This window comes from Doryrhamphus excisus, chromosome 21, assembly GCF_030265055.1.
Source record: "Doryrhamphus excisus isolate RoL2022-K1 chromosome 21, RoL_Dexc_1.0, whole genome shotgun sequence".
Lineage (NCBI taxonomy): Eukaryota > Metazoa > Chordata > Actinopteri > Syngnathiformes > Syngnathidae > Doryrhamphus > Doryrhamphus excisus.
In genome coordinates, this window is record NC_080486.1 from 6,674,727 (window position 1) to 6,699,145 (window position 24,419).

The following is a 24,419-nucleotide window of genomic DNA, read 5'->3' on the forward strand; positions in this document are numbered from 1 at the left end:
CCTGCCCAGATCCCCCCCAGGAACTGAGTGTTTAAGGTGTGGTTAAAATTGAAGGGTGACCAAGCCAGAGGAATGCCGAGGACAAAGGGGCATCCGCAAGGAAACCCCTCAACCCCGGCACAACCAATTGCAGATCACCCCCCCAAGGTCCTACATGTATGTGAGGTGGTGCAGTGCAACAGGGAGGACCGGGTCCCACACACGCCCACCCTGCACTACCGACCAACCGAGTGGGGCAAGCCGTGGGCTGCATTACGGGCCACAGGCCCCACCCAGCCCATCATGGCAACAAGGCCGACCCGCCGACACCCCCCCCCCCCCCCCCCCCCCAGCGATGGCCTCCAGCCACCCCACGCAGGAGGCCCCACCAGAGATTATGCCACCCTCAGACCACCCACCCGAGGCAGCTCCCACAACCGCCAAAACAGCAGGGACCGCGCCCCGCCGACACATCGATCACCATAGCAGCCCAGGGAGCGACACCACAGAGACTGCAGGAGAACCGGGACCTGCATGAGGCAAAGCACAACCACGCCCCCAAGACACGTGAGCCAAAAGTGCCAGGGAGGGACAGAGACACACACACCACACAGCAGAGAAGAGAGAAAAGCGACACCCCAACAGCCGCAAAAAGTGAATGCCCTCCTCCTCCCCAGTGCCGACCCGTTTCCACCACATCTCCCATCCGCCCACCGACCGGCCAAGTAGGACACCCCGGAGGCGGGAACACTGCCACAAGACCGGAGACAGAGGGGGCCAGCCAGAAATCGGCAATTAGCAGGACCCGCCCGCGAGCCACCGGCCAGACCCGCCCCCAAACCCTTGATCGAGGCTCCCCCACGACCCAGAGCACCACCCCAACCGCCACCCGGCCCGGTGCCCACGCACCGGCAACCAGCCCCCCGAACCGCCCGCCCAACATCCACCACAACACAGCCACCCCCCTACCGAAGGGAGAGAAGCAGGTAACTCCCCACCTCAGCACCGCACCTCTCCCATCCAGAGCTCAAGCTGCACAGCCAAGACCCCACCTCCCACATGCGCTCACTAGGCCCCCACCCGGGGAAACAGCCACAGCCAGAGTGGGACGATAGCACGCGGTCCCCATATACCACACCTTCCATACACAAAAATAAAAATAGAGAATAAAAAAATAAATTAAAATAAATTAATTAATAATAATAGTTGTGTGTATGTATAAAAATAATAATACTATTAATACTTCATTAATTCATTTTCTACCGCTTTTCCTCACGAGGGTTGCGGGGGGTGCTGGAGCCTATCCACTATTAATACTCAATATATAATAATAATTTATATACAATAATTTTTTTATAATTTAGATCTTTTAGCTATTTTAGATATAATAATAAATATATACGGCGGGACGGTGGTCTAGGGGTTAGCGCGCAGACCTCACAGCTAGGAGACCAGGGTTCAGTCCCACCCTCTGGCATCTCTGTGTGGAGTTTGCATGTTCTCCCCGTGCATGCGTGGGTTTTCTCCGGGTACTCCAGTTTCCTCCTACATTCCAAAAACATGCTAGGTTAATTGGCGACTCCAAATTGTGTGAGTGTGAATGGTTGTTTGTCTATATGTGCCCTGTGATTGGCTGGCGACCAGTCCAGGGTGTACCCCGCCTCTCGCCCGAAGATAGCTGGGATAGGCTCCAGCACCCACCGCGACCCTTGTGAGGAAAAAGCGGTAGAAAATGAATGGATGAATAAATATATACATACATACACAAACACACAAATATACGAATATAGCCTATGCATACCTAAGGAGAAGGCTCTGCAAGGGAAGCGAGGTACAACCACCCGTGCCCCCACCAAGGGCAGGACCAAAGCCCCACACCCCACGGTCACACAGTATCCAAGCCAGAGCACCCAGGGTAAACCCCGGCCCACCCCCAGAGGCGAGGGAGGCCGCGTAGGAACCAGCGCCACCGGGCGCACACAGGCCCCTGCCGGCAGCAGCAGGCACCCACCGGATGCGGCACCCCGTCTACCCACTACCCCGAGGGACGGCCTGCACCGTCATCGGGACGACCACCACCACCCCACCCACGCCCCATCCCCAGATCCGGACAGTCCCCACCAGAACCTCCCACTTGCCCACCACCCATACGCCAGGGCAACCAGGCGACCCAGACCATGCCCCAAGCCAGAGGAACGAGACCACCAGGGGCAGAGACAGACACACTCAGCCCTTCGAGAGTTAGATTAAGAGATTAATTATTGTAGCCCATATAGATTGAAATTCTGACAGTTGTTCTTTGGATTCAGCAGACATTGTCTCAATTGCTATGTGATCGAACAGAAGATTTCTCTTATACTCTGCAGCAGGGTCATCCCTGACCACATTCCAAAAGTAGTCGGCAAGCATAGATGGATTCCACTTTCCCTGATATCTTTTCTCCATAGCTGCAATGTCCTAGTGGAATCGTTCCCGGTGCTCATCACTTAATTCTCCACAGTTCAATGGAAAGAAATCTAGACGAGAATGCAAAATGTTTATCTTCAGTGACATATTGCAGTCAAGGGTTTGGAGGACGTGTTCCAAGAAACTCAAGTCAATTTCTGCTACAGTTCATGTAATTTCTCTACATGCATGCATTCCAAGAGACAAATTTCTATAAATACAAGAGAATCGCCCTATCCCTCAGGTTCCATTAAAAACTAATGGAGTATAGGCGATGTCGCCCCCTGTGTGTGGCACTCATTATGGCTAATTTTGATTTTGGTTATGTCAACAACTGTCAAACATCCCGAGAGGCATGGACATAATCAGGTTGCAGTATAACATATTGTATTGTACATGGCAAATGCAGTGTATTGTTCTCAAGAATGTTCATACATTCTTTTTTTTACAGCTATGACATTGCACATAGACAGGATCATAGTTTGGTGTCCTGTTAGCTATATCTCCTGTGTCTTTTTTTTCCTTGCAGTCCCCACTGCAAAACCTCCACCTTTGGGACCTGTGGCTCTTGCTGCGGTGATTGCTGGCCCAGTTTGTGTACTCTGCTTGCTGCTCGTTTTGGCTTTTTATGTCTGCCATAGCCACCGGGGGCTTGGGGCTGGCGGGGCTGGAGCCCACCATCACCATCATCACCGGGTGCCCAATGAAGAAGATCCCTCCATGGACCATCCATTCATCACTGTTGGGACAACACTGAAGGACCTTATCTATGACATGACCACTTCTGGTTCTGGCTCAGGTAAATTTGCTGTGGTATTTTTCCATGTAGATGTCTTGGAAGATGTAGATGTCTTACATCTTTACTAGAAAATTGTGTTGATTCCCCGTTAGCATTCAACTGCACTAGCATTCAAAAACAATGCATTGTCAAATTGATAAAATTAAATACATTTTAAAGCATGTCTGCATGACTGTTATCAAGACTTCATTGAGTGCAGGTTTTGTTTGTTAAAATATTGACATTCTGTCTGTGTTGGCACTCGCACACACTTCTGGCTTAAGCCCTCTTCTGTGGAGACTCGCACCTTTTGTAAGCTGCCAACAAATGGCTTGATTCAGTCCTTGTTTTGAAATCTGCCTCATATTTTTTCCATAAATTCCTTTTATGAAAACACAACATGGTGTAAAGCAATGGCCAGTAATTCTCAGTTATTTTCTGTATTGCCCCACCAGGTAACAAAAATGTATTCATGCCCTCCCCTATCTGGTGGTGGAATTGTACTGCTGTTGATGTGTTCAGGTCAGAATGGAGTTTTAAAAAAGTGAATTACACAGTGACTCTGTACTGTGTGGGGATGCTCCACTGTGCCTCCGTCTGCTGTCATAACAGAGAGGCGTACTTGTTCTGGTTTGTATGCCTTAATTACATAAAAAATGTTAACGTAATTAATTAAATTCATTAATTCCTTAATTATCATTATGTAATCATGGTTCATCTGGTCTAAAAATGTTGACAATGTCAGCTTTTATTACAATAATGATATAAACAGTGCAAAATGGTGCCCGCCCACAGAGTAGACAGTTTCACTGGCTTTCGCAACAAAAACATACACACATACAGGCAACTTTTGTCTCACGCGGTACACTAGTGGTTCAAATGTGAATGACACCTCTCACGACTGAAAAGAGAGTTTAAGCCAAGCCCTTTGTATTGAATTATGGAATCCTATGGAGCAGTTAGACAAAATAAGCCACACAGAAAACTTTCTAAATCTTCCAAAACAGTCCATTTTAATTTAGTCTACCCATGGCCCACTTCTGAGCACACCCAGTCCGCTGTGATTGCTCACACTCCCAAGCGCTCCTAAGTATGGTACGTCCGGATTACTGCTGGACCCCACATTCTAATTTTGTGGGTATAGGAGTTGATAATAAATGAATAAAGTATTTGGAGGGCTAATTGAAAAGTGGTAGTACTGGTAGCTCATGAGCTACTGGTTGGAGACCCCTGACTTACTGTCTCTGAACTCAAAAGAGTGGCAACATAGGACCTCATTTGCTGGGTTGCAGGCATGGTGCGTCCGACATTAATGCACCTTTCACGGCGAGAGCAGGCAACTTCTCCTGATCAAAGCTGTGTTTATCTCTCCTCCATATACACACAGCAGCATAGTGTTTCCGACATTAATGCACCTTTCCTGGCAAGAGCGCGCTGCTTCTTCTGGCTTCAACAACAGTTTGGCGGGTGTTTCACGTTCATGTTCACAAAACAGTCATGTGTGAAATGCAGTTAACAGATGAAAATATTTTTGTCTTGCTAGGACTCACCAACTCAACCACTTCTACCTGACTTTGCCTCGTAGAAAGGTTTCCTGGGTGGCATAGCTAACAACTGCAAACAAAGAATGGAGGGCGTATCTGGCCAAAAATGAATGCTCATATAAGGAAGCCTAGCTTCTTGCGACATCACATGCAGCCAGTGTTAAAAAAAATCTCTAAAATCTCAACCATTCCAAACTTCTTTCATGGCTCACTTCCAAATGCGCAAACCTCATTATCTGAAACCTGGGCATCGTTTAACACAAGAATAAAATATTCTAACAACATTTACACATCAGAAAAGTGGAAAAAGAAAAATAGGTAGAAAGATTTTACAGCCAAACTCTGCTTGTACAAATAAATGAGTACTTACTCATAAATCAATACTTACGCTTCTCCCCGCTTTGCACTGTAATTTGAAAATTTTTAAGGGCTGGACGGAATCATGCACAGACTCTTGGATGGGGCAGGAAGGATGGTGCAAATGTCCATTCAATGGAGAAGGAGGGCCCATTTGTCACCTCGTTGATTTTCTTAATTTGGACAGCCAGTCAATAGGGTTTTTTTTATTTAATGTCCATATTTTGTTTCCTCCACGTCCATATTTTGTTTCCTCCTTCCTTCCCTGCGTTTTAAACTGAATGATGGTCTGCTTTGTCTCCAGGCCTGCCACTTCTCGTCCAGAGAACCATTGCCAGGACCATCATCTTGCAGGAGAGCATCGGGAAAGGCCGTTTTGGGGAGGTGTGGCGTGGTAAATGGCGTGGTGAGGAAGTGGCTGTGAAGATTTTCTCTTCCCGGGAAGAGCGGTCTTGGTTCCGAGAGGCTGAGATCTACCAGACCGTGATGCTTAGACATGAGAATATTTTGGGATTCATTGCCGCAGACAACAAAGGTGAGCTTTTCTAAGAACTCTTCTTTTTGTGGGCTTGTACAAGTCCAGCATACCAACTACATCCGGGTGGGACATTCAAGAGCAATATTAGTTTCAGAGAGTAGTAGAAATGTAGAAAGTTTGGTACGTTTGATCAAAGCCTAGCAATCGATTCAAAATGCCTTAAAATAGATGTCATTGTGTGACTGTGTGTGTATTTGTATTTGTGTGTATTTTAAGTGGTTGGCAACTAGCACAGGTGAGCCGAGAGATTTCAGTGTACAAAGTTAACTTGCTTGAGGCAGGCGGCTTTTCGGTGGGAGTAGACAGACTGCTGGGGCGCGTGGAGGAGTAATACTCCCCAGTGAAGGTGCAGCAGGCGCTGTTAAACATCAGCAAAACACACACATGCATGTAGACACACACTGAGACAAGCAACTTCACACAAGTTCACCAGTGTGCCATCTTATAGTTTCCAGCCTTTCTTAAAGGTATACCACGCACATGACTACATACATAATACATTTTGTTGCAGTGCTGGTGCTACTGGTGGTACTCTTTTACCGTATAGGGTCTTTGGTCCACCTCCTGATGTGTTTGTGATGCTTTTTTTCCCTCTACTTTTTAATGTTTTTAAATACAATCTTTTAAAAAACATTACAAAAATTACATCCAAGTCTACATGGTTTAGAGTAAAGGGGCAACTTTGGTGGTTACTGTAGACGTTTATAAAAACAAGATACATATGTGTTTTACATTTCTATGTTACTGCCATAAGTTCATAAATTTTGAGCAAAAGGTGAAAATACTTGAAAAAGAAAACTTATAAAATACCTTTAATATTATTTTAGTCTCACAATTATGCTTTTTAACTGTATTTTGTATTACATAAAAAATCTAAATATGTTGCTATTGTCTCTGTTTGTAGATAATGGCACATGGACTCAGCTGTGGCTGGTGTCAGACTACCATGAGCACGGCTCCTTGTTTGACTACCTGAATCGTTACACCGTTACTGTTGAAGGCATGATCAAACTATCTCTGTCTACAGCCAGTGGCTTGGCCCACCTCCACATGGAGATTGTGGGTACACAAGGTGAGTAACACTGTATACATATTTGTATACTGTATGTATACATATTTGTATACAGTATGTCACATAAGTGAGTACACCCTGCACATTCCTGCAAGTATTTGGTTACAATAATCCCTCATTTATCACGATTTTGGTTCCAGACCTGACCGTAGTAAGTAAATTTCCACAAAGTAAAATTTCTCATTTCTAAATAGAATATGTTTGTACTGTAGAAAACCTGTGTACCACCTGCTAAATAGGTTTTTAAAGCATTATTAGAGCCCTCTAGACATGACATTTACTTTTAAACTTGTATTACACAGCGACAGCTCTTTATGTCCAGTTAGCATTTACTATCAAACATTACCAATGGTATGAAATGAGTATCTAAAGGACAATGCAGCCAAAGCCCAGACAGAATATTAAAAAGGTTTCAGCAATCCGCACATTTTCCAACTCATCATAAAATATTAGTTTAAGAAACAGACGTGTATAAAACAAGCATTCCCGTCGTGGAGTTCAGGGCACAAAGCAAAGTCATTAAACAATTGTATTTTTTTTCTAAATAGTGAGCCACTACAAGTGAAATACCGCTCAGTTAGTTTATCCACCCTGTGGTGACTATTGTCTTCATCAGTGTGCTGTTACTGACACCTAGTGACCAGTGTAGAATACTACCACAAAGCTGCTGTTTGTGGTTAAGGAGAGACTCACCTGGCTGATGCAATTCAGTCGCTTTATGAACAAGCGGAGAACACATGACACACAGCAGGAGCTGCTGTCGGCAACAACTCACGATAATCATTCGCACTCTCCACACTGCTAGCACTGACACCTAGTGACACCTAGTGACACCTAGTGACACCTAGTGACACCTAGTGACACCTAGTGACACCTAGTGACACCTTGTGACACCTAGTGACCAGTGTAGAATACTACCATAAAGCTGCTCTTTGTAGTTAAGGAGAGACTCACCTGGCTGATGCAATTCAGTCGCTTTATGAACAAGCGGAGAACACATGACACACAACAGGAGCTGCTGTCGGCAACAATTCACGATAGTCATTCCCACTCTCCACAACTGCTAACACTCAGCTGAACACGGTCAACTCTCGCTAACTGATGTCACACACACGACACACAAGTCATGTCAAGTCAGGCATGTCACACACATGACACACAAGTCACACACAAGTGTGAATGTGCAGCCTGCAGGCCGAAATGGACCCGGACTGACAACTCTGGTCTTTTGGAGCGTCTGGAGCATAGCCGAGCTGTGTGCCGAGGACATGTTTTCAATGTATAGTTTCTGGATTCGGCTCACAATCGTGACGGCCAAAACCAGTGCCAATTGGCACTCGCGTTTTAACTCCAGACTCCTTGGTTTACATGCCCACTCATGCATAATTTGTGCAGGCACTACTTGCACAAGGTCAGGCAGCAGATCTGGTTTGCCACCCTTGTTGCTGCATATTTGCACGCTGAATGCCTCGCCATTTCATCCATCACGTGAAATATGTACAGTGTTGGAAAGGATATATTACATTGCGGGATGGGCTTTTTGCCATTTTGTGTTGTCCCATGCAGGGCAGATGGCATTTACGTTTTACAGTGTATTGTTGCATCTTTACTCCAGATGAGAACAATTTTGGACACTAATAAATCAAATAATGATAGTGACTGTGACAGCACTTTTGCACATCATTATTGCTGCACAACCAAAAGTGGAGGCCAAGTGTTTCCAAACAGGCAACTTTAATTTCATTTTAATTTTATTGTTTCTTTAGAAGTTGAAGTTGCTAGTTGGAGGAAATTGTGTGAATTGGATCCAATTTTTATTTGCTGTATTAAAAGTACTACACCTTCCATTATTGTGGAATATAAATGTTGTGTAGGATTTGTATTTGAATACATGAGCTCATGAATTATTAGTGAAGGTTATTTGTTGGTTATATGACTCTCCCCAGGTAAACCAGCAATTGCCCACAGAGATCTCAAGTCCAAGAACATACTGGTAAAGAAGAATGGAACCTGTTGCATTGCAGACTTAGGTCTTGCTGTTCGGCACGACTCGGCCACCGATACAATTGACATTGCTCCAAATCACAGAGTGGGAACAAAAAGGTAAACATCAAAAATAACAATTTTATTACTCAAATTTATAGTGAGATAGATGTAGTGTGTTTATTGATTTCAGAATCAGAAAACTAGTATTATACTAGCAGTTTCATTAATTGGTCACTTGGGTTCCGTGTTGTCTTTTCCAGTATTTAATTTACATTACAGCATATTAGTCATCAGTCACTTTTGTCAGTCCTCCCAGTCCAGATGGTAGAACTTGTGACATTCAAGACAGCAGTCAAGCAACACTGACAGATGAGGTCATTTAAGCTCTCACAACATTAAGATAATGACTCTAGACTACTCAAAACTAATTCACAAGCTCTATTTAGCCCTGCCTCTAAAGTTCTTTTATGTTGCCTAATTTGAAAATGAATTAATGCAGACGCCTCACCAACGTTAGAACCTTGGGTTTTATGGTCATCAGTATGCTTTCCATTAAAAATTGGGTAGTGGGCCACATAAAATCACATTGGGGGTACTTCAGTTTGACACTTGTGGTCATCACTGAATTGTTCGTTTTATTCATCTAATTTTAACCGGCAGGTATTGTGGAATGAAAAAGTTTGGGTACCCCTGCTAATTTCCAAGATTTTCCTTTATAAATCACTGGTTGTTTGGATCAGCAATTTTAGTTAAATATATCATATAGCAAACAAACACTGATGTATGAGAAATGAAATGAAGTTCATAGGATTTACAGAAAGTGTGCAATAACTAGGTATTAAGTAGGCAGGTGCATACATTTGGGCAACCTTGTTCTATTGATTTGAATACCTTTCCAACTGGATATTGAAACACAAAATTTGTTTGGTAAGCTCACTGACTCTTGACCTGCATACAGGAGTGAACCCAATCATGACAAAGGTTATTTAAGGTAAATACGGCCAATTGCAAGTTGCATCTTCTCTGCAGAGTAGCAACATGATCGCCTCAAAACAAATGACCTAAAAGCTTGTTCAGCATCATGGTCTCATTCAGAGATGTCAAACTAATTTTAGCTCAGGGGCCGCATGGAGGAAAATGTACTTTACCGGATTGGTAAAATCATGGTATATAGTACAGTATGGGTTTATTAAAACAAATAAATAATATGAAATACGGTTGGGCGATATGGACCTTAGCATATACAATATTTTTATGATGTATTGCAATATGATATACACTTGTCTCAAATGTATTGGCAAGAAAGTGGCTAACTTATCTAAGGGGATGTCAGCCTCTGCACACATTGCTACTAAATCTTCAACAAACTGTAATGCCTGTGCTGGTGATTAATGGAGATGTTAGTCACCAAGGAAATTCCAACTGCCTATGGAAGATATTTATGACACTCTTGTTTTATGCAGAAATGGTGCAAACAGTGCTCTTATTTTGAAGGACAGTCACAGAAGTGACCGTGTGTGGGGAGAATTTGCATTGATGGGGAAGACGAGCTATGTGGAAACTGTAATAGATGGATAAAACACAAGGTGGCTGACTGCACTTTACTTCCTCTGGACTGGAAAAACAATTTGCTTGCTTAACACAAGTTACTGTATCGCCATCCAGTGGTCGTAATTAGAACAGCAGTTAATTTTATTGGAATTTTTTTCTACTTTATAAAATGGTCTTGCAAGCCGTATGTTTGACACCCCTGTTCTAGAAGAATGATACCAAAAAATTGCTCAGAGATTTCAGCAAACCTGACTCAACTGGAGATATTTTGTGAAGAGGAATGGAATACTTTCAACCAGAATCCATTCAACTGAAATTGCTGATCCCAACAACCAGTTGGAAGGAAAATCTTGAAGATCATCAGGGTTCCCAAACCTTTTCATACTACTGTATCTGTTCTGCTAAATAATACCTAGAATGACCAAATGTTGATACAGCTGTGGGCAGTAATGTAGTACATGCCATCATCATGGGCTTGAATGTCATTATTATTAATTGTTGGCCATTTGAACCGTTCTTTTTCCAGTGTGGAATATTTACATGTGACATACATCTTAAATTATTGTTTAAAAAAAAACAAGAATTTATCTATATTATTAGATTTTTCTCTAATTTCTCTAAAAAATACTGTCGCAATTATGGATACAGAATATGATACTGTATATAGTATCATGTGTGTTGAAGGTTTCAGAATATCAGCAGCATTTATCTTTAATTTACAAAGGCTAATTGTACTGTAGTTTTTCAGATTGGAAAGTTGTTTTTTTTTTGTATTTATAGCCACTTTGCCAAGAACCAAATTGTCAACTTCAGATGGAAGGCAATTAGTTAGGATGATGAGGAGCAAGACAGGTATGCTTGAAGCAGTTCTGACCTGCATCTTGTCATGTATTTAATGTACTGCATTAGTCTGTGTCTGTGTTCATAAAGTGCTCATGACACCAAAAAAAGTTTAAAAAACAACAATAATAAAATGACAGTATATATTTTTATCAGGCGTCTTTAATTTTCTGAAAAATTGACAATGCGTCTTTTAATGCTGTGATAAACCAATCAGAAAACTATATGGATACGCACAGCACGTATCTTAACGTCCACCACGCTTCCGGGGAAGCCAAACAACAACAGCTGAGAGGACTATATAGACGACAGAATCCAACAATGATGAAAGAGAACCTGAATGTTTGATGGCGAAATAAAACCAAAAGGCGTACAAACGACAAATGAAAGGATAAACATTCATGGTTAGTTTTACCTTCCTTGAAGACGTGACTAAAACAAGTTTGTGTTTTGTTATGATTTATTTGTTGAGTTCAACAATGTCTCTCATCTTATTTATTTAAATGCTGACACTTGCAACTTTCTTTGGCTCCATTTAATTATTAAGGTGAGAAACACTCATGAATTCAAGAAATAACCCACATTGTGTCTTTGGGTCACATCTAGAATCATGTCTGCAATGAAGGTAAAACTCACTTTCAAGGGGAACTGCACTTTTTTAGAATTTTTGCCCATCATTCATAATCGTTATTGAAACATGAACACATATTTATTTCCCTTTTCTGTGCATTACAACTCCAGAAATTAATATGAGCTCGCTAACAATGTATGTCATTGGGATACACCTTTTTTGACTACAAAGCCCTCTATAAAAGAAAACCTCTAACTGTGTTTTATCATTTGATATACATGCTGCATTTAGCTTATGCTATTTCCCTCAATAACAGCAGCGTAGATACAGCGATACAACACTTCTGCTCTCATTGGGATAACTGTGTATTCCAGCACAATACGTGTGCTCTAGTCCTCAGGCAAAAACCGCTGAGAGCAAACGAGCATAGTGAAATTTGTAGTGAAATTGAGGGGTAGGTATTCACTCTTCCATCTGTGAGTTTACTTCCTGGTTGCCTCATAGGGTTTTTTACAAGGCAAAGATGCAGGCTGTGCTCTTAGAAAATGCACTTCTGCCATCTTGTGGCTGTTTTTCAGCTTAAAACTGCACCAAACGTGCTCTTTTCTATTGTGGATTTGCATCATCACGGTTCTCACTCAAGAAAACATAAAAGACGTGAAGAATCCGAGGAATGTTAAGATTTTTCTCAGAATGACATCACTAAGAGCTACTGGTGGCGATCATCACCAATTTCTCAAGGCTGCATTGATCATATCTTAATTCTTATTTTTATTGTTGGGTTTTCCCAACTGCTATTCGTACATGTGGAAAGTGTAAGCATGTGATGTTCCTCTTGCAACAAATAAAACCACTCCCATTACAGCACTCTTGCTCTAGACACAAATAACTGATAAATGCTACAATTTTTCTATTGAACCATAATTGTTATTTCCAGGTACATGGCCCCAGAAGTACTGGATGACTCCATAAACATGAAACACTTTGAATCTTTCAAGCGGGCTGACATTTACGCCATGGGATTGGTCTTCTGGGAGATTGCTAGTCGTTGCTCCATGGGAGGTGAGGCTCAAATCATACTATGTCATTATCTATCTATCTTATCTATCCTATCCATCTATCTATATGATTCATGAAATCTCTTTGTGGTAAATGATTCGATGTGGAACTAGAACGATAATTACAGTCAGCAAGCATATTTTTGTATTACTATTTTCTTTATTATTAGCATATTATCTCTTAAACTCGCCCACAAACGTTCAGCAAATACAACATTTGAGCAAGTGAGACCTCTCACACTGACACAAGCATGTTTTTGTTTATTTGTGTCAGTTCAAAATAAGATTTGTTTATTTATGATATTGGTTTTAAATTCTAAATGTTTGTGAGTACAATTCAGGGGATGGATATAGAAAAATGTCAATAATCCAAATAACATTAATCCAAAGCAAAATCTACACAAGAATGGTTAAAAAAAAGGACCAGGTAAATGTTCTGGGGTGGCCAAGTCAAAGCCCAGACTTTAATCCTATAGAGAATTTGTGGCTGGACTTGAGGTCTGTTCATTTCCGATACCCATGCAGTTTGAGCACACATACTTTTCAATTCAGTCTTGAAACAATTTCATTCAACACTTCTTTGATGGGACCGTTTTAAAAATAGCCCCGTAAAAGGTCCGACTCTGTTTCTAGCGCTGCTAAATTAGAAGTTAGCTTGATATGCTTTTGCACAGTTAAAATAATAGTTCAAAATCAGTCTATTTATTTATTTATTTATCAAATTTACCAGTCTATCTACGTTCCTACCCTCACCTATGGTCATGAGCTTTGGGTAGTGACCGAAAGGACAAGATTGCGGGTACAGGCGGCCAAAATGAGTTTTCCCCACAGGGTGGCTGGGCTCTCCCTTCGAGATAAGGGGAGAAGCACTGTCATCCGGCAGAGACTCAGGAGTAGAACCACTGCTCCTCCGCATTGAGAAAGGCCAGATGAGGTGGATTGGGCCTCTGGTTAGGATGCTGCCTGGACGGCTACCTGGGGAGGTGTTCAAGGCACGTCCAACCGGGAGCAGACCTCTGTGAAGATCCAGGACACCTTGGAGAGACTGCGTCTCCCAACTAGCCTGAGAGCGCCTCGGGATGCGCCGGGAGGAGCTGGACGAAGTGGCCGGGGAGAGGGAAGTCTGGGCCTCCCTGCTTAGGCTGCTGCCCCCGCGACCCGACCTCGGATAAGCAGTAAAGATGGATGGATGGGTTTAATGGCTGTGTTACTAGCACAGACAGCAGTGGAATCGATACAGTATTTGTATTGTATGTTCAGTTGTGTTGTTATTAACTAATATTTAAATAATTTTTCTGATCTGAAACATTTAAGTGTGAGAAACATGCAAGAAATCAAGCACTTTTTAACACAACTGTATATTTTTGTATTTTTAACCAGGGATCCACGAGGACTACCAGCTGCCATACTATGACCTGGTTCAGTCAGATCCATCGGTGGAAGAGATGAGGAAGGTGGTTTGTGAGCAGAAGCTTCGTCCTAACATTCCCAACCGCTGGCAGAGCTGTGAGGTAAAATACTGTGCGATATATTTTCTCTGAAATGGTGGATGAGATTAATAGACATGTTGCAGCATTTACAGTGCATCCGGAAAGTATTCACAGCGCTTCACTTTTTCTACATTTTGTCATGTTACAGCCTCATTCCAAACTGTATTAAATTAATCTCTTACCTCAAAATTCTACACAAAATACTCCATTATGACTGTGAAAAAAGTTTTTTTTTACATGTTTTGAATTTATTAAAAATAGAAAACAAAAAAATCACATTTACATAAGTATTCACAGCCTTTGCTTAATACTTTGTTGATCCACCTTTGGCAGCAATTACAGCCTCAAGTCTTTTTGAATATGATCCCACAAGTTTAGCACACCTATCTTTAGGCAGTTTTGCCCATTCTTCTTTGCAATAAGTCTCAAGCTCCATCAGGTTGGATGGGAGACGTCTGTGCACAGCCATTTTCAGATCTCTCTAGAGATGTTCGATCGGATTCAAGTCTGGACTCTGGCTGGGCCACTCCAGGACATTCACGGAGTGGTTCTGAAGCCAATCTTTTGAGATGTTGGCTGTGTGCTTCGGGTCGTTGACCTCAGGCTGGGGCGAAGGTTCATTTTTCAGCAGGACAAGAGCGCTCTGGAGCAGGTTTTCATCCAGGATATCTCTATATATTGCTGCATTCATTTTTCCTTCTATCCTGACTAGTCTGCCAGTTCCTGCTGCTGAAAAACATCCCCACAGCATGATGCTGCCACCACCATGCTTCACTGTAGGGATGGTATTGGCCTGGTGATGAGCAGTGCCTGGTTTCCTCCAAACATGGCGCCTGGCATTCACACCAAAGAGTTCAATCTTTGTCTCATCAGACCAGAGAATTTTGTTTCTCATGGTTTGAGAGTCATTCAGGTGCTTTTTGGCAAATTCCAGACGGGCTGCCATGTTCCTTTTACTAAGGAGTGGCTTTCGTCTGGCCACTCTACCATACAGGCCTGATTGGTGGATTGCTGCAGAGATGGTTGTCCTCCTGGAAGGCTCTCCTCTCTCCACAGAGGAACGCTGGAGCTCTGACAGAGTGACCATCGGGGCCTTGGTCACCACCCTGACTAAGGCCCTTCTTCCTCGATCGCTCAGTTTAGAAGGCCGGCCAGCTCTAGGAAGAGTCCTGGTGGTTCCAAACGTCTTCCATTTACGAATAATGGTGGCCACTGTGCTCATTGGGACCTTCAAAGCAGCAGAATTTTTTCTGTATCCTTCCCCAGATTTGTGCCTCAAGACAATCCTGTCTCGCAGGTCTACAGACAGTTCTTTTGACTTCATGCTTGGTGTTTGTGCTCTGACATGCACAGTCAACTGTGGGACCTTATATAGACAGGTGTGTGCCTTTCCAAATCATGTCCAATCAACTGAATTTACTGTAGGTGGACTCCAATTAAGCTGTAGAAAGATCTCAAGGATGATCAGTGGAAAAAAGATGCACCAGAGCTCAATTTTGAGCTTCATGGCAAAGGCTGTGAATACTTATGTAAATGTGATTTCTTAGTTTTCTATTTTTTATAAATTCAAAAGAAGTAAAAAAAAAAAACTTCTTCACATTGTCATAATGGAGTATTTTGTGTAGAATTTTGAGGTAAGAGATTAAATTAATACAATTTGGAATGAGGCTGTAACATGACAAAATGTGGAAAAAGTGAAGCGCTGTGAATACTTTCCGGATGCACTGTATATTGCAGTAGTTGTAAGTATCATACAGGCTCTAATTGACATGTCGAATTAACATTGAAATTGATCCAGAGTCCAAATGTCATCATTATTAAGCCTTTTTTTAGTCATAGTAAAATTTTAACATCCTTACGTCAAGTTGCAAATTAGCAACAAGCAACATTGCTGAATTTAACATGCCAGAGAGACAAATACTATGTCTTACTATGTAGGACTGTTACACCCAGAGGTGGCAGACATCTCTGACTTTAATATGAGCAACACTAGTTGGTGTGTTTCTTCAATGCAAAGTTATAGAGTTTAATGAGTTTGAAGTACCACCGGAGCTCAGGGCTGTTGGCAGGAGTGCACGATGACAAAAAAGCTGCTCCTTTCATGTTCTGGATCGCTTTGCGACCACTTTGCAGAGGATTCACGTTTCTCCTAAAGGATGACGTAGTGTGCTTGTAGCACAGGTGATTGTGTGTGGGAGGTGGGTTTCGTCAAAAGGCAAGGGGCTGTACATTTGGTTCTTCCAGATGGTAATGCATAGTCGTTTTTGCCATATTATACTGAGCAGCCAACCTGGAAACGTGTCAACCATGTTTGCCACCGCTGTGTTTGTGCTAATTCATAGATGCATAGGTTTTGGTACAGATGCTTTAAACCTGGCAGGTTAAAAAATGGTGATAATCAAGATCTGACTATATGAAAAATATATGCTATATTATCTCTTTTTTGCCATATCGCCAAGTCCTACGTCAGACTTCCAAACCTAACAGTGACAGAGTTAGACGTGTCACGAGACACTCAATGTGGGAAGTATATTAGTGCAGTTTTGCTAAATCATGCTCTTTCATTGCAGTTTTAACATAAACAAATAACCCTGTGCTTTTTAGACATTATGGGAAGACAATCCAGTGTTTTTATTCCTCTGTAATTTAATAGAAAAAGCCAGTAAGTGTGACACACACGGGATAAGCTTAATGTGCATCCTGAGTTGCAATATATAATACACTGAAAGCCGCAAAAGCCAAAGAGGAAATTGCACCCTTAGCATAGCATTGATAGTTCAACATGTGTTCGTACATGACAAAGCGTTCGTCAGTTGATTGCTTTGGCTCATTGTTTTCCCAATATGTCTGGCTACTCCATCATAGCATTGTAATGAAGTGGAGTGTTGTCTTCTGTCATCTCTGCAGGCATTACGTGTAATGGCTAAGATAATGAGGGAGTGCTGGTATGCCAACGGGGCCGCCCGGCTCACTGCCCTCCGGATCAAGAAGACCCTATCACAGCTCAGCCAACAGGAGGGAATCAAAATGTAGACATAGCCCACCAAACATGCACACAAACACATTTCAAACTGGCTTCCATTTCATTAGCGTTACATTGACATTATTATTCATTAATTGTTCCTCCCCTTTGGATTGGAAGGGAAGTGAGACATCGTGTTTTTTTTTCATATCCTTTTTAACTCACTGACGTGTGACGTGAGGTTTGCATTTAGAACAGATGACGTGTTATACACCTGAATCCATCAATGGATTGTTAGGCAATTGAATAAGGGTGTACTTATATTAAGCCATTCATATTAGACTTGGATGCCATTCTTGCTCCCTCTCTGCCAGGTCTGCCATTTTTATTGGGCTGCATTTTCTATGGCTTTGTGGATTATCTCCATTCTTCTTGGTGGCTGTCAATTACTTGCAACAATTACTACTGGCCCACATCTTTTTGTGTCCCAAAAGAGGAGAGGTGTACTAAACTTGGGTATTGATAAGAGCACTCTCCAAATGTGCCAGACTTAATTCATGATGTGGCTCAAGCACAGTATGATTGGCCTAGTAGGAGTACACCCTACATCTAATGAGGGATGGTAGTGCCTGAGATCATCTTGTTAAAGAAAGACTCTTAAAGACCCATTAGGGCAACATATAATATCGTCTCCATCCCTTCCCATCCCTGCCTGGCCTTCATTGCTCAGAGCTCTTCAGGTCGCTTAAACAGCAAGTTATCTGCTGGTATCACCTGGGAGTCCCCTGAGCTGCCTTACGTATTCACCATAGCCTCGCTTGTATATTAGCATTTAATTTTTCACTTCAGGTGATCATAAGCTAGTCTCAAGTGGAGATGCAAGCCCTTCATTTACTACATTGTTCCTAATGTAATCTGTCACAATAGCCCAAGCCACCAAGAGATGTGACACATGTGACACAAACGCACATTCTTGAAAGAATGTAATTATGTGAAGTGCTCCCACATAGTAGCACTGGAAGCTGGAGCAAGAAAGTATTACGATACCATGTTGTGCAGAATTTCTCATTGCTGTGACAATTTTGCACCTGGTTTTGATTTTTCTAACTAATGTATTACTTTCCTATCTCCCTGCCTATTATCATGGAGATGGACAGGTCAGTTTAATTTATTATTTTAATTTTTATTTTGAGTGGCAGGGCATCTTTTTCTTTGAACTAAAAACGGGACATGATGACCTCATTAAGTTTTGGCAAACATGCTGCATCATATGCAATTTACAGTAGATAAATGTGTCTATTTTCTATACTCTGGTTAAAAGAAATCAGAAACAGCTAGAGCAACAACAATCAGCTGCCACTATGCCTTCCAGTACAGCTGTTACCGGAAAGTGCCAGCGCTTTAAAAACCCAACTTCTCACGCCAGCTGCTGTGCTAGGCATTTCTTTCGGGCATGTATGCAGCTCTGTGTGTATCTGTGTGCGTGTGTGTCTTCTAGCGAGTGTCAGGAGCCCTGTGGAAGGCCATCTGAGCACAAAGTAGCTCATACTATGCACATCCAAAAAGAAGAGGGGAGCAACACATCACACCACACAATGCCAACAACAGTAAGCCAGCCTCTCTTCTCTGGTTCCATTTCATACTCCTCCAGGTGAACACACAAACACCTCAGCAACAAGTGTTGGACAGCTTGTCCTGTCAGTGGACTGAATCTGGAAAGTGATTTTGGAGAATCAGCAACACAAAACTTTAAAGAATGACTGAAGTTATGTTACTGATATAATGTTGGATTTCTAATTTTCATGTTTGTGCGTCAATGCAAAGTGGTCTTTAAAGTCATTTTTTCAGTGCATGATAAGCAACAAAATATTAATTTCAAAAATAACAAGCAGATGTGTACAAAGCCATGGGTTTTCCAAGATTTTTGTGTATGTATATATTTTTTTCTACCAAATTACACATGTAAGCCTTGACAGACCAAAAGCAGGATTTGGTCTTTTTATGTGCATAATGTGAAGGGTGATCAAAAACATTGCATGTATTGACTGAAGGTCAATGAGTATTTCAATGAGTAACAAGAGTCTGGTAACTTTTTGATCACACCTCACACATGTATGTAATTAGTACAATAATTAAAGTCATAGCAGCTTTGTTGAAAAGCTAAAGCAAAAACTAAAACGTACATGCCCATTTCTGAATTCATTTCCTGCCTCAAGATAATGGCAGTATTATACAACAAGTGTAAATATATAATTCCCCCCAGAGGATTTCACCAGCCTGACATGTTGATTTTAATTTAAAGCTGTGACAAAAATTATTTGCAAGTGGCTGTTTGTATACAACCAAAAACACATGTAGCACTTGGTTTGATGGTATTTAGTTGTGTGTACCGTTGCCAGTTGTTGGAATATTAGTTATTCAGTTATTTGAATTGTTTGTTAAGTTATGTAAATATTGAAAATAAATAGAATTTACAATGACAAATGAATAGTTTGGGCTAAACAACTAATATAAAGTTACAAGCCACATTATGTATATCTGGTAAACCAAAACCTGTAACACAATAAAGGGCTTCAATGTAGAAAGAAAATATTACAACGGAAGTGAATCCAAAGACACATCCATCAATACTCTAAAGCGCTTGTCCTCATTACGGTTGCTGGGAATGACTATCCTAGCTGCCTTCAGGCCAAAGGCAGCATACACCCTAGGCCAGTTTCGAGACACTTTAACCTATTAAAGAAAATCTAGAAGTTCATATGGATTTTTCCGTTCTTTAATTGAGTTAAAATTCAGTTAAAATTGTCTAAGCTAAACCTTGTATGGTTAGGTTATTAATCCCCTATTGTTCACTCATTAGTGGGTTGCATAAAAACACCTGTCATATATGGTTGATATAGTATGCTCATGTGAGAATGCCAAATTTCTAAAACTTTTCCTGCCACTTTTGTACAATCTGTACGAAAACAATACTGCACTTGTTTTGTTCCACCAAATCAATTGTCCAAACAAAGCGCCCTTCTCTACCTGTCGCCATTTTTTATTAAGTGTGACTGCTTAATAACCCGCCATTGGGCCAAAGAAAGTTGGGCGTGCCAGTGATTTAATAAAGAAGGTAAGAAACTAGGGTTGGTCAATAATTTTTATATAGCAGTATATGAGAACTGGTATTTATCCCTTTACGGTATAAATTATTCCAATGATATGAATGAAAGCTAACCCTAACAAAAAAGCGGGTGGTTAGCGCGCAGGCCTCACAGCCAGGAGACCGGAGTTCAGTTCCACCCTCGGCCATCTCTGTGTGGAGTTTGCATGTTCTCCCCGTGCATGTGTGTGTTTTCTCTGGGTACTCCGGTTCCTCCCAATTAGATGTAAATTCAAACTTGTATGACAGTTAAAACCAAGATAAAAGAAAGCAGGTGTGTCCAAAATGTGGCCCGTGGTGGCTTTTTTTATTGGCCTGCATTATATTGTAAAAATAAAATAATTATCAACTTACATTATTATATATTACACTCATTTGCTTTGTTCCCTACAAAAGCTAAGCTGTGGATGCTTTGTTCAGTTCGCTTAGCCTCTGATACATTAGATTGATTTTAAGCATCTTTAATGCACAAAATGTACCCCCAAAATGTGTGGCCCTTGGTGGAAAAAATGTAAACACCCCCGTTTTAGATGATTCGAAACATTTTATCAATGACAAAAAACAACATAGTTATGGTTACTTTCTTATTCGAGTGAATAAACTGGCAATTCAAACCTTGTATTGCGGATAAATGCAGGATTATGGATGGATCAGTCTTGGACAAAGTTGAAGACTGGTAGTGCTGGTGTAGGACAATACTGTAATTTGGAAAAATAACTAAGCTCCTTATAATCTTGCTTGGCGCCTTTAGATATTACTTTGGCTGTGTGGTTTGTGTGTTCCATTCATGTGTTCCTAAAATCATCATCATTTTTACGATTTTAACAACACTGGGCAACACCTCTGGTATGTCTCAACTCAGACGACCCTCATTCTTGTCTTAAAAGTCACCACCTGCCTGTACTTTTCAAAACCCATGGTGATCTATCTGTACAAAGGTTACTTTTATTTGCAACGTTTTTTTAGCTTGTGATCTTGAAACAAAGTTTGTTCTTCAATCTTTGTTGCCTTTCTGTCTTTTCATTCCATGTGCGCTGATGATCTTCTAGCTACACGCATCACTGCAGCGTGGAGTTCAGCTCAGGTTTCTAACTTAGCTTAACAAAAGGGCAGGGTTTCAACCTGGAGTATGCTTGAAATAAATGTTCCTGTTTATGTCGACAATTCCAATCGATCAAGTCAACAAATCCCTGTCCACTATGTTCTTCTTATCAACTTAAAAATCATATTCATGACTGACCGGTTTCGTGGACTTAACTAATTTCTATGAAAATTTGGCCTGTTTATGTTGACGTTTTGTGTATTGTTAGCTTCATCATTATTGCTAAAGCAGCCTTAAAGGATCCCTTAAATGATTCATCAACTTTGTAAAATATGTTATATATTACATGTAATTATGTTCTGCATAGTGTAGTTTGATTTTTGATAGTGAAAGGTAAATTCACAAAAATTACATTTGTAGTTCATGTTACCACCATGAACTACAACTTTCGCTCTTCAGTTTCATTTCCAGAAGCAACGCCATCCGAGTACTGACTCAGGTAAACAAACTGCGGTGTACAAAACAGGATGTTTACAGTGATTCTAGCGAAGATTTGAGACAATAGTTTTTGAGGAGAAAAGAAGATGAACATTTGGAGATTAAATGGAACTTTCAGGACTACAGGAAAAGCGCACCTTTTTTTGACAAAATGGTCATTCTTATCTTGTTTTTTTTCGGTGTACTAGCTAAATAAATCATTTTTGACCATACTGTAAAGCCAAATCCTTCAAAGCAGTCATCAGTGAAATGATCACTGCAAAGAACAGAACTTGAGGCGGGCTCTCTCTCGTTCTGCACACTTTCTGTGCCCATTTCTGCTTTAAACCTTTCTTTTGGAAAAGAAAAACTTACAGTATCACTCAGATACTGTGAACATCCAACAGCAACACATGACTACTATTTAGATAAAAAAAAATATATATATATATATATATATATATATATATATATACTGCACTAAATTCTAACTTAGTCTAATTTGAGAAGCATGTGTTTACGCCGCTTAGCTGGGAGGTGTTACCCCAATGGCGTCACTTCTGAAATGAGGCTAAACTGCGAGAGCTTGTTCGTCATGGCTGGCACTAAAAATATGAATTTAATTTTTGTGATTTTACCATTCAACTGATGAATCATGATGACCCCTTAAATAACCGCTACACATGCAACCGCTGTGTGTCAAATATATAGATGTTTAAAAGTGTGCACATGGAGGAAAACAATGTCAACAAACCTTGTGCGTTCAAAACTCCTTCAGTCAGTATAAATCTGTAGGCAATGGCTTGTTGGGTTTGTTCAACTTACGTTAAAGTCAGTCAGCCAGTCGCAAGGGACATGCTGACTGTATACAGTATATATGCTATAATACTACACTATTATAGTGGGTCCATCCCTACATGGTGGGGTGGATAGCAACTGATGTCAGGGGTTCATAGTTAAGTGTGGTGTGGGTTGCGGCCATAACAGTAGCTCCTGTTGTTGTGCCTATTGTGAGATAATTCAAACCTGCCAATGGAAGCCTGTTCTGGGGATCAAGTCTCACTGCTACAGTAACATTACTGACACCTAGTGACCAGTGTAGAGTATTCCATGTCTTCGAATGTGCCTTCTGAGTGCCTTATATATACGTATATGTATTTTAGTTCATTTAACAACTTTTATGAAATGGTTAATTTCAAAAATACATCCAATATGCTTAAATATTTTCACAAAAAATAGCCTAACCAATCACTATGGTTTATTAATATGTTTCGAAGCGCAAAGTGGCGAGGGATTAGTGTACTTTAAAAATGCCATGTTCTGCAGGGAATAAGATTAGAGGTACTTCCATAGTAGTGCCAAACAGGAACCAACCTGTATCCAAACCTATATATAACCTGAATGTATTTAAACCTTTGTTTCAAGCATACATTAGCATTTCCTGTTGAGTGACTGCGCAGGCCTTTTTCCTGACTGCTGCTACCACTTCAGAGCGTGATACAACGAATTCAGATGTAGACGCATAAAAAAGAAAGCTCAAATTTCTTTTCACGTATGAACAGGAGCTGAAATGTCTGAGCTATTCTGTGGCCTAAACCTACGTATGTTGTGTCAGGTATTGCTTTATTGTGCAAGATGTTGTACATAGATGGAGGGCTAAAAAAGCAAGGGTACTCCACCAACTATGCCGAGACTCAAGCGCCTCAGACCATATACAGCTGTGAATGTATCGAGCCCTTTGAGAGCCTCCGACCAATCAAAGCACAACCCAAAGGTCACAGAAGAAACTGGTGATGCGTGATATTATCTGCATCCTCATCCTCTCCTTATGCAAACCTGTGAGAGCAGTGTCCGCACAGGTTCATGAATTTGTTTCTTGCATGATCCACACACTGTGATCAGGACCACCATTGCTTCTGAAAGGGTCATGTTGGAGAGAGGCCTACTGGGAAAATGTCACACTACGGGGGGGGGGGGGTTTGGGTCCCTAAAGTGCTCAGACTGACACGCTGCAGTGTAGCACAAAGCTTTCTATTTTGATTTGGAGCAAGTAAGAATTATTTTACTTTTGCAATGCCAAGACTGCATGTGATCAAGACTGCTTGACAAATGAAAGCTAAACATCATCCTAAAAGATCACTTATGGAACATACCTCCATGTTAAAGAACAATGTGTTTTACCTCACTGTAAATATAGTCTCTATTTGTTTACTCTGATTTGTTTTATTTCTATGAAATGTTAAGAAGTTACAGAGAAGTTTTAGTTTTTTCTTTGGCGGTACCTTTTTCCCCCCGTCAAACGGCATTGTGTTGTTTGTGTGGAGTCCAAACATTGAAGTATTCCTCTTTGCCATTCATGTTGTGTAATCGCTGATGTGTTTTGGTAGTGTTGTTCTACTTGAGCTGTACAGTCAAAAGTGCTTTACAGATGTCAAGCCCCATTCTGAGCTCTGCTACAAATGCCTTTTTCAATATGCTCTTTGTCTTAAAAAAAAAAAAAAGGAAGAAATCCAAGTGGTGTTTGAGGACACCTTTTGGATTTCTAAACGTAATTATCATGACCTTTTTTATATTGTGTGTACAG

At 41.2% G+C, this 24,419-nt stretch overlaps 1 protein-coding gene across 2 annotated transcripts in view; it reads left to right on the forward strand.

Annotated features, from left to right (window-relative positions):
- tgfbr1b (transforming growth factor, beta receptor 1 b) overlaps positions 1 to 23,123 on the forward strand; it is a 46,422-nt gene extending 23,299 nt beyond the window's left edge. The window contains exons 3-10 of one of the 2 annotated variants that reach the window (XR_009120488.1): positions 2,954 to 3,223; positions 5,408 to 5,638; positions 6,546 to 6,713; positions 8,660 to 8,816; positions 12,599 to 12,723; positions 14,100 to 14,230; positions 17,117 to 18,778; positions 21,366 to 23,123. Coding sequence is in view for 1 of the 2 variants with exons in the window: in XM_058059606.1 (XP_057915589.1) it covers positions 2,954 to 3,223; positions 5,408 to 5,638; positions 6,546 to 6,713; positions 8,660 to 8,816; positions 12,599 to 12,723; positions 14,100 to 14,230; positions 17,117 to 17,242 (1,208 nt within the window). In the remaining variant the exon portion in view is untranslated. Of the gene's footprint in view, positions 1 to 2,953; positions 3,224 to 5,407; positions 5,639 to 6,545; positions 6,714 to 8,659; positions 8,817 to 12,598; positions 12,724 to 14,099; positions 14,231 to 17,116 lie in introns of both variants that reach the window. The other variant, XM_058059606.1, reaches the window with a different exon arrangement.
- The last annotated feature ends 1,296 nt before the right edge of the window (positions 23,124 to 24,419 follow it).